The sequence below is a fragment of the Vulpes vulpes genome, chromosome 15 (genome assembly GCF_048418805.1).
Source record: "Vulpes vulpes isolate BD-2025 chromosome 15, VulVul3, whole genome shotgun sequence".
NCBI classification, from domain to species: domain Eukaryota; kingdom Metazoa; phylum Chordata; class Mammalia; order Carnivora; family Canidae; genus Vulpes; species Vulpes vulpes.
Genome location: NC_132794.1, coordinates 82,954,656 through 82,965,267, shown reverse-complemented (window position 1 = coordinate 82,965,267; position 10,612 = coordinate 82,954,656). Strand labels below are relative to the sequence as shown.

Below are 10,612 nucleotides of genomic sequence, written 5' to 3'. Positions count from 1 at the left end.
CTGAGAAATGGTAAGAAAAGCTAAAGTGGCCATTTCTCACTTACATGGAGAAACCAAGGAAGATGGTAATAGTTGTGTCCATCTCAGAGAAAACACCAGGAGATTTCCTTTAGGTAAAACCTCTTTTAGGAAAGAACATGAGAAGACCAGGACAAGTACATGAGTTATTAGGAGGGGGGGCACCTGGGTGGCTCAGTGGTTGAGCATCTGCCTTTGGCTCAGGGCATGATCCCAGGGTTCTGGAATTGAGTCCTGCATCAGGCTCCCTATGGGGAGCCTGCTTCTCCTGGCTGTGTCTCTGCCTCTCTCTCTCTGTGTCTCTCATGAATGAATAGATGAAATCTTAAAAAAAAAAAAAGAGTTATTAGGAGGGTTGTGCTATACCAATGTTTTCTCTTTGAAGGTCAATGTCTCATTCTGACAGTTCCAGAAAATGTCCATAGGTTGATCCGTTCAAGGAGAGAAGGATGGTAGCCATGTTTGTGGAGCAGGTAAGTCTGAGGGGTTACAGATATAGAAAGGTCAACATAATATCCTAACACTTCCCTCCATTATTACTCCCTTTCTCTCCTTCTTCCCCCTGTTTCTCTTACTGAGAAAAACTAAGGTTTTAAGTGGCTTTGAAGGTACAATCCCAGCCTCTTCCTGAACTGTAAAAAGACCTAAATATGTTTACATAATTTAATGCTTCAGAATGAGAAACTATAAGCAGGAGTATTCTTTACTCCTCCGCAGGGCAAAGCTCTCTGCCCCTCAAGCCATGTGTCTCAAGCCTTGATGCATCAGAATTATGTGAGTGCTTTGAAAAAATACAGATTCCTAGAACCCACCACCCTAGAGTGGGGCTTGGGGATCTGTATTTTTGACAAGCTCCCACAGGTGAGTGTTTTACCAATAGTATCTGAGAACTTAGGCTCCATGACCCAATCAACATGATGCTATTGCTAGTAACTGATCTCCTATGATCTTTCTGGGGACCATTTGAATCAAAAAGCCTCCAGTAAGTATGCCGTTTTAGATGACAGTAAGTATGTAATGTGCTAATTATGGCCAGTGACACCATAAAATAAAAGCGTATTACTGAATGCTTTTAATTTCTTATAATGATGGTAAGGTGGCATGTCATGGGGCCTTTTTAGTCCCAGACATCACTCCAGAGAATTCCAAACAGATATAGACAAGGGCCATTAGGACCCGGATCCTTTCCTCTCAGACTGTTTACCCATGAGAATAGGATGTCCTGAAGCAACACTTCCCCCAAGTGAAGTGTTGATAAGTCTGGTTATCAGCAAGATATTACTGGCAGTGTGATATGCAGGGCATTTACATTTTCTTGATAGGGTTAGTCATATGAAAGCTGACAAAGAAGGAAAAGGAGCAGCGCTGTGGTGCAATATCTACAGACAGCTGTACCCTGGCTTCTCGATAAATAGGATGACTTGCATTGCTGAGCGGTGTGGTCACTGCCAAAGGAATGGCCCTCTCACATTTCTTCCTGATTCACATATTCAGTGGGGTTACTTGTCATCTCCTCCCTCTTCTGCTTCCCAGACACTGAGTCTGGAATGAAAATTCACCTGCCTCTGAGTTGGCCACGGGTGGGGGCAGGGGTGTTACTTGGGTTCCCAGGTTGGAAGATTATCTCACCCAGCCCTAGCTATATAAGCTGACCGGTGTGGAGGGGCTCAGCAGGGCTGATTCAAGGGATTCAATCCACAGGAGAAAACACACAGACGAACCGAACCTCAGGCCGACATGATGGTGATGAAGGTAGAAGAGCTGGTACGTAAGACACATTTTTGTTTCATGGTGAAAACTGGTTTAGTCTTGATTTTTATTTGAAAATTGAAATGTCCTTTTTTAGGCATAATGCATAGGTACTCTGATGTCATCTATGGAACATGGTTGGCCTAAGTGATGAAATAAGTGAAATTGGAAAAACGAAGCTAGCAGTAATGAATTCTCTATATATTTCCTATTTATTATCTTCTTCTTTGGTTTTCTTACTAAAGCATGGATTCACATATAGTTATGAGGATGCCTTAGGGAAGAAGTTTTATTGCAAGAATATATGTCTGGAAACTTTACAACTCAAGTCTAAGAGCCATTAACAATACCTGAAATGGAAGAATTTAAAACAATCATGGAGGGGTTGCAGTTTTCCTAGGTGAAATGTGATTAAATGGATTAAAAGTGCATTTAAATGTATCAACCTAACCTAAGCCTTGCTTTACCAGGAGGGTAGGACAATCATCTGATGGTAATTCTGGAATACTACAGCGGTGTGTCCCAGCCTGAGATCTGAGAACACAGCGCACAGAGATGGCTGTCCTCAGGCAAGGAGGACCAAGGCCTTCTGCAGCATCCTCTGAGGAGAATGATTCCAAGACAGGCCCTGCAACTTCTGATCCTACAATATTCTTTCCTCCTAGGTCACAGGGAAGAAGAATGGCAGTGGGGATACTGGGGAGTTCCTACCTGAGGATTTCAGAGATGGGCAGTATGAAGCTGCTGTTACTTTAGAGAAGCAAGAGGACCTGAAGACACTTCCAGCCCACTCCTTGATCCTGGGGGAGCAGCAGTGGAAAATTGAGAAAGAGCGAGAGGCAGAGGTAAGGACCTTCCATGGAATCCACTAGTGGGAAGTCGTGGATGGGGTAGGAGAAAATAGGTGCCAGGCAGGAAGGAGAAAAGAGATAAATGAAATAAATGCAACCATTCCAAAGATGTTTATTTGCCAAATTCAAACCCATTGGAGAGGCAACTTCTATAGGACAAGTAGTAGGAACTAATTCTTTAGCAAGACTATGACCTCTGGATTCTGAACCAATGATTGAATGTTCTACAACTATGTTCTGATTTAAAGATTTGGAAAGAGAAACGTAACTAGTGAATTTCTGATGTCATGCACCATCTAGTCAATCTCAAGCAAGAGAGATGAGATCTCTTTTTCTCAATAACATGGCCTGTGGTCCCAGAATCATTGTTTGGCTGTGTTCACTATCTGTGTTGATAAATTCCATGGTGCCATGTGCATTTTCATTACTTACTAATCACAGATAAAGCATGCATTAGTTAGCAGGAGTCTCAGGAAAGTCTGTTTCATAGGCCCTGCTTTGTAGGCTGCCTGAAAGAGTTTGGCATTGGTATTTTGGAGCTTAATGCTTATTGTTGGATTCTTCTGAGTTAAATAAAAAATTCAACCTAAATTTGGGGTTCATTTATGGAAATGTATGGAAATGATTACATGATCATTACTTACAGAGATCCTATCTCCAAAAGCTGATGCTACAAGCAAGAGAAGTGGAGATGAAGGCAATTAGCTGAAAAATTAGACCCCCAAATACTTGATCAAGAAGTGACTGAGTCAGAGTCAAAGATTAGTTTTAAAGGGTTGGTTGGGTTTTTTGTTTTTGTTGTTGTTGTTGTTGTTGTTTTTACTTTTTTGCTCCAACTGTTCACATACTTATCTCAGACCTTGCAGATTTTGTTTAGACACAACCAGAATGCCTGTCACCATATTTTGAAATATGGATTTCTTTTTTAGCTCAAGAAGAAAAAACTAGAACAAAGATCAAAGCTTGAAAATCTAGAAGACCTTGAAGTAATCATTCAACTAAAGAAAAGGAAAAAATACAGGAAAACTAAAGTTCCAGTTGTAAAGGAACCTGAACCTGAAATCATTGTAAGGACTGTTTGCTTTTGTAGTATTACATGTCCAGCATTGTGCTACCAGGGAATAAATATCTGTAGAGGGTTTGATCGAATATTGGAAAACTCACGATAACTCCTGCACTATTCTTTGGCTTTAGACAGAACCTGTGGATGTACCTAGGTTCCTGAAGGCTGCCCTGGAGAATAAACTGCCAGTAGTAGAAAAATTCTTGTCAGACAAGAACAATCCAGATGTCTGTGATGAGGTAAGGCTTCTACAAAGCACTGCAAAATCCAGCTCATTAATTTTGTGTTTCTTATGCTTAACTTCAGTCTTGCTAACTTGGTGCCAAAAAGCAATCCACCTGAAACAGTTTCTCCAGCTGTTGCCACATATGCCAGTAGCATATTAGGATAGTGCAGAAAAAAGAGGCTGGATTAGTGCTATGGGTTGCATATTCTTCCAGCTGGATTTTTCAGTTTGTCTTTAACTTTTTATATTCTTAGGATAGACTTTTAATAAAGCAGGACCAACAAGTCCCTTTTGGAGAGATACAAAATAGCATCCTTTTATAAAATAAAGATTTTATTTATTTATTTTTGAGAGAGGGAGAGAGACAGAGAGAGCACAAGCAGAGGGATCTGCAAAGGCAGAGGGAGAAGCAGACTCCCTGATAAGCAGGGAGCCCCACTCTGGGCTAGATCTCAGGACCCTGGGATCATCACCTAAGCTTAACCACTTAACTGACTGAGTCACCCAGGTGCCTCAATAGCAACATCCTTGACTGGACCCAAACACATCAGTGCAACACACGGAATCTGTGGACTGGAGTTCAAATGCTGACTCTATCACTACTTGGGTATTTGATTTTTAGCAGCTAATTTGCATTTTTTAGACCTCCATTTCCTTGTCTGCAAATAGAGGGCACTGGAGTGAATAAGACCAATAATTGTTCTTGGTCAAATAGTCTATTATTAATCTATTCATATGAAGCCTTCTTACCAGAAACATGAATCCTTTTTGTATCCCCCCACCTCGCCTTCCCAAACTGAATGGAGAATCATTTCTGAAGGTGAACTAAAAACGAGTCCCCCATTCTCTTAAAAAAGAATTGAATACTTTTTGATATTCAACCTAGCAACAGTCCCAGGTGGAAGAAAGCCATCTGATCTGCATGGCCAATTCAACACAAACAACGAAGGCACAGAATTCAAGAAAGGGAAATGTCAGTGTTGAGGCAACTGTGAGCTTTGAGTTCACATTCCTCCATGGAGACCTCTGAGCATTTAAAGATGTACCTGCAGGAAACTCAAGCCTCAGCTACACAATCTTTGTTCCAGTTCTGCAATTTTAGGAAATTTGACATTTCTAATTTAAAAAGAAGCACTCAAGTTTCTATCACTTAGGTCATCAGGGTCCTCAGCTTCATACCTCTTAGAAGGGATTTATGCTCATTTTTATATGCATTTCTCTCTCTTTTTTTAAATCTCTATTCTGACAGTATAAACGGACAGCTCTTCACAGAGCATGCTTAGAAGGACATTTGGCAATTGTGGAGAAGTTAATGGAAGCTGGAGCCCAGATCGAATTCCGCGATATGGTAAATATATTTCTTTGTTTGGAAATGAGCCAAAATAAGGAGACTATATGAAGCTTGAGAAAACCTACAATGAAAAACGGGGCTGATTGGATTGAAAATTGATCTGAGAGAATGAGGCGAAAGCTCATTTCTCCATACAAAGGGAAGTTGGGAGATGGGACTAGGTCAGGTGGAAAGTATTTTCCATACATACTGAAAAGGAGAGGAGGGTTCCAGGGAAAAGGAGGAAGTGAAAGCCGCTGCACAGAATTCAATATCCTCATCAGAGAGTTGGGTCAGTATCAAGTCAGTAGCATTACTGAAAAGTAATCGGTCAGCACTTGCCTCTCGGCATCCCTGTCCTTCCATTATACACGGCAGCGTGCTCGTGGCCCCTTGGCTGCCAGGGGTGTGTCAGAATTCTCTAGCTGTTCACCTTCTCTGATGGATGCCATCACTGAGATCAGGGGCTAACCTGCATACGGAATGAACTGCATCTATGGAAAGTAGCCGCTATTCAGACCTCAATAATTCAGCTACTGTGATCTCTGCAAAGACCAGCATACAGCATATTTTATGGACTGAAGACTGAGCTGGGAAAATGCTTTACTTATTTAAATGCAGCTCAATTTGACTTTATAAAGCAGAAGATGGATATTAGGAAAGTCCAAAGAATTTGAACAAAATTGGGCCCCAAAGACAAACACACACACAGGAAAACAATACAAAAAATAAATAAATAAAGCTTGCATGAAAAGACACTAAAATTCGTGAGTGTGTGACTTGGAAGGCCAGGAATATGCCCGAGTGGGAAAGAGGGCATCTCCAAGGAGTAAGGGCAGTGTGCAGTGACCACAAGTGGCGGCCCTTGAGGCATAGAGGCTGTGCTGGCACAGATGACAGCAGAGAACCAGCAGGAGAGGAGGGGAAAACAACAGGGACACAGGAAGAGGTGGCAGATCCAGATTAAAATCCTTTGGAAGGGACTACTTTTATTCTGCCAGGATTTTCAAATGCATTTGTCTAGAACTTCTGAGTAGATTTGGCAAAAGTGGTTAAAATTTCCAGGCAGATGTGGGTTTGAAGATCTATTCTGATGCTTACTAGCTGTGCCTCCTAGGGCAAGAAACTTGACTATTTTGGAGACTTGTTTTTCCCATCTGCAAAATGAGCGTACTCACACCTGCTTCAGTGTTGCCAGGAGGGCCCATCCATCCGAGGTGCATAACACCTTGTTGGCATGTAGAAATTCTCAATAAATGGTAGTTCTCAAAAATGTAGTTGTAGTTGGGAGGGGGATACCCTAGCAAATCTGGTGTTCCTGGGCCCTGGAAACCAAGTACTAACTCCTCTGCTTTCCCCTTCCTGTATAGCTTGAATCCACAGCCCTCCACTGGGCAAGCCGTGGAGGAAACCTGGATGTCTTAAAATTGCTACTGAACAAAGGAGCAAAAATCAGTGCTCGAGATAAGGTATATTTCTTCTTGTCCCTTCTCCCCCCTCCCCCAGTACCTTCCCCACCTTGGCCTCCCCCCTCCCAAAGCCACCTTGCCATTTGGGTCAGCAGGAAGCTCATGCTGTGTGGGGCACCATAGTGGCCACTTGTCCCCCTTGCACACACCTTGGGGTCTGGGACAGCCTCTGTCCCTGAGCCCAGTACATCAGTTGTGCTCTTCAATTTCCCAGTTGCTCAGCACTGCGCTGCACGTGGCGGTGAGGACTGGCCACTATGAGTGCGCAGAGCATCTCATCGCCTGTGAGGCGGACCTCAATGCCAAAGACCGAGTGAGTACCTGGGCAAAGTTCTGCCTCCCTCCAGCTCCAGGCCTCATTTATCTGGGATCACTCCCCAAGCCTAGTACACTTGTGGGACCCACTTCCTGGCCTCAGGCCCAACTTTAGTCTGTTGACTCTGCTTCTCTAGGAGGGAGATACCCCTCTGCATGACGCAGTGAGGCTGAACCGTTACAAGATGATCAGACTCCTGATTATGTATGGGGCTGACCTCAACATCAAGAATTGTGTAAGTACCTAAAACAAGCAGCCCCCGCTTGTGGGCTTTCTTATTAACAAAAGCATATCTTATGCACTTGAAAATAATCCCACAGTGGTAGGATTTCAGGGTTGGAGGAGTTCTTTTGATGCTTTAAATGCACCTGTCCATCCATTCCTATAATGACATTGCTAACCTTGGCGAGGACTCAAGTTACCTGGTCGGAGATGGGTGAAGCCATCATGACTGCTGTAGCTTCAGTGCCAGTACAGTGTCTGGTGATTCTTTCAAAATTTGGTCTTAAAAATATAAGATGGTCAAATTGTTCACCTTCACAAACCCAAGCACAATCTTCCCTGGCTACCCCTGGTTGAGCAAGGCCTGGGGTAGTCAGGAATAAAGAAAGACACCATCCCTGAAGTAATACAATTCCACAGTGGTCAATACAGCCAAGAGCCAATGAACTGAAATTAATCAATATCTAATCCAGTAATTCTGAGTAGTCCTCCCCTCCTTACAACAGCATAACATGCTACCACTTTCTTCCAGGGCCAGCCATGCTTTTGCCTATATTTTTGAGATAATTTCTATCCATTCTCCACACTGGTTTATCTGCATATCCCTCAAAATAATTCCCTATATTTAGGCCCTGAAAATGCTCGTATAAGTCCCTTCTACAAGTACGTGTTAATTTAGCTTCATCTGCAAGCCAGGGAATAGAGCCAACTTTTCCTCATGGTCCCAATTCCCAGGCAAACATCATCTAATGTAAGCTTTAAAAATATCACTGGGAGGAATGGATATAAATTCCTGAAGAAATAATTTGAAAGGTTTGGTAGAGAATCACTTTACAAAGAAGGAAAAGAAAACCCCAGTCATCTTATATTGAGAATAATTTCTTCCCCTTATTGCGTTACTATGAGACTTAGAGGAATATTTTATCATAAAAAGCCCCACAAAACTGTCTTGGTGATAGGAACAAAGAATAGAAGCAATAAATAGAGGCTGCTTGGATGGTAAAGTGTTAATAGTAGGGTCCTCTCATCCTTAGTATAGGGATTGGCCTTATCTAATAATTGAAATAAATAAGCAGAAAAAGAGTAGATTTAATGAAATCTCTGAAACTGCAGAAAATATTAAAATTGTTTTCAGGCAGTGAGACACTACCAGCAAAGAGAAATAGCATATAGATTTGGGGAGACTGTATAAGTAGCCAGAAATCAGGAGATACATTTTAATAGAGAGGAGTTGAAGGAATTCATGGAAGAACAGATCAAAATATACCAATGAGGCTGGGGGCTTTGAATATCAGTTAAACCCCAGCATTAGGGTCCTGAAACATTGACCCAATGGCTGGATGTTCCAGACCACTAGCCATTGAACGTCATCTTGAAGGGAATTGGAAACAAACACACAATACATTATTCTATTGTTGTCCAAAATTCTGTCATTATGTGTAGTGATGAGTGTTTCTCGAGGAACATGCTGTAGAGGTGGGAAGTTCCAAAACAAAGGTTACAGGGCCACTAATTCAAATAAGCAATAAGTGCAGGGGTCAGGCAGGTCACCTGAATTACATAAATGGTGGCTGCAGGGATCTGTGCACATGATTATAAAGGTGGTGGCTCTGCGAAGCCACAGATATCAGGCTGGCCAACTCTTCTGATTTTTTTCAGAGAGTTCACAAATTCACTTGGGAAATCTCCTAATTTCCAACTATTGACAATTAATTCCAACTTTAAAAAAAAATCTCACCTCTGGGCCCAAACAAAACAGGTCTCTAAACTGATTTGCATCTCAAAGCTGCCAGTTTGCAGTTTGAGTTAAAGAGACTTCTAAACAAATAGGGGTAGAAAAATATAAGACTTCTCCTATTTAAAGACAAGAATCGAGAGGTGGCATCGGATTAATTTTTGTACATGTCTTGAGACCTCTGCATAAGGTAAAAGAATTTTGGTCTCCTCCAAGAAAAATGAAATTTCCCAGGAGATCCCAGTGTGAAAACTCCACACCTTGGAGCAGTAAGAGTTCTGTACGGCACCGGAGGACTTCAGCCAAGGTGTCAAAGCAGCTCTTTTACCATCAGTTTTTATCAATCAGGAATCATTTTCCAAATTGATAGGAACTGGTTCTTGTTCACTATTTTCCCATGCCCCTTCTGCAGGATACCGGAGATGTATAGAGGCATTTTTTGAATTTTGAAATGAGTTGGCATGCTCTTGCAATTTACCGTCTAGGGACTGGGGTTTTTTTAAACCAATACCTGGAATAGTCCCACAGAGGGGAAAAACACACACAAAAAACAAAAATATTGCTAATCTGAAATGCCAAACACATTCCTGTGAGAAAGAGTGAAGGGCTGATTTGAATATAAACTGCCAATCAGTCATAGTGGAAAGCATAAAACAGTTCAATAACATACACCTATCCGTTACCTCATTAAAAACACGCCCACAGAGGATGTGTAGAATTTATAGATGCCTCCCATCTGGAAGTCAAATTTCCTCATGTATTTTGATTAGGCTGGGAAGACCCCAATGGATCTGGTGCTACACTGGCAGAATGGAACCAAAGCAATATTTGACAGCCTCAAGGAGAACTCCTACAAAACCTCTCGCATAGCCTCTTTCTGAGGGAAACAATGCCAAGCTCATCAGTTGTTCTTCACCAGCATTTTGAAGACACGACCCCAAAGAAGAGTAACTAGTCATAAAATCCAGCTCCTACCCACCTGTTGTAAAGCTGCACCTAATGAAGTTTTAAGAAAGCACAGGGATATAGGTATGGAAATTTTCCTTAGCGAAACTCACTCTATTTATTTTTATTTATTCCTGTTTATTTATTTATTTATTTGCTTCCATACCACTGGTATTCAGATCCTTCATGATGATCCATTTGGTGAGCTTAATTTGTACATAACACTCCAGAAACTTCCTGTAGATCATTCTTAAACCATGTTAACGAGCAATGCTGTCAATGCCTACTCATGTGCACCTCGCTCATGGAAGATATTTCAAGGTGTTTTTAAAGGACAAGAGTGATTATTGCAGCCCTCTTCTGAATTTTTAATGCTGAAGTTTGAGGCAACAGGGGGCATGTAGCGACAGGAAAGGAAACTGCAGGATGAAAGGCATTCTGTGAGAAGGACAGTAAAGCCAGCCGTTTGACGCCTGGGCCTGGTATCTTTTACCGAGTCACACATTGTACCAAGGTGAAGAGAATGTCATGAGTGTAAGCGGCGTGTTGTGGCAGGTGCCGGCCGCTGGGCCATGCAGAAGTGAATTTGCTGGAAAAAGATGAAAGTGACTGCAAAGTGTAAATGTGTAAATGTATATTATGTTGTATGTGTATTTTATATTCATAATAAAAGCAAATTATAAACCCC

General features: G+C 41.9%; 1 protein-coding gene across 1 annotated transcript; it reads left to right on the top strand.

Annotated features, from left to right (window-relative positions):
* Window positions 1–1,126: 1,126 nt before the first annotated feature.
* Window positions 1,127–10,612, top strand: ANKRD1 (ankyrin repeat domain 1). Its single transcript, XM_025995616.2, has 9 exons — window positions 1,127–1,782; window positions 2,433–2,612; window positions 3,548–3,685; window positions 3,813–3,920; window positions 5,157–5,255; window positions 6,608–6,706; window positions 6,921–7,019; window positions 7,159–7,257; window positions 9,750–10,612. The coding sequence occupies exons 1-9, from the start codon at window positions 1,756–1,758 to the stop codon at window positions 9,858–9,860; spliced, it is 960 nt and encodes a 319-aa protein (XP_025851401.1). The 5' UTR covers window positions 1,127–1,755; the 3' UTR covers window positions 9,861–10,612.

Excerpts from the sequence above, each read along its gene's own strand:
- ANKRD1 (XM_025995616.2), top strand. The coding sequence starts at position 1,756 with ATGATGGTGATGAAGGTAGAAGAGCTG. Across the intron at positions 1,783-2,432 it reads TGATGAAGGTAGAAGAGCTG|GTCACAGGGAAGAAGAATGG; the intron begins GTACGTAAGACA and ends CTTTCCTCCTAG. Across the intron at positions 6,707-6,920 it reads AAATCAGTGCTCGAGATAAG|TTGCTCAGCACTGCGCTGCA; the intron begins GTATATTTCTTC and ends TCAATTTCCCAG.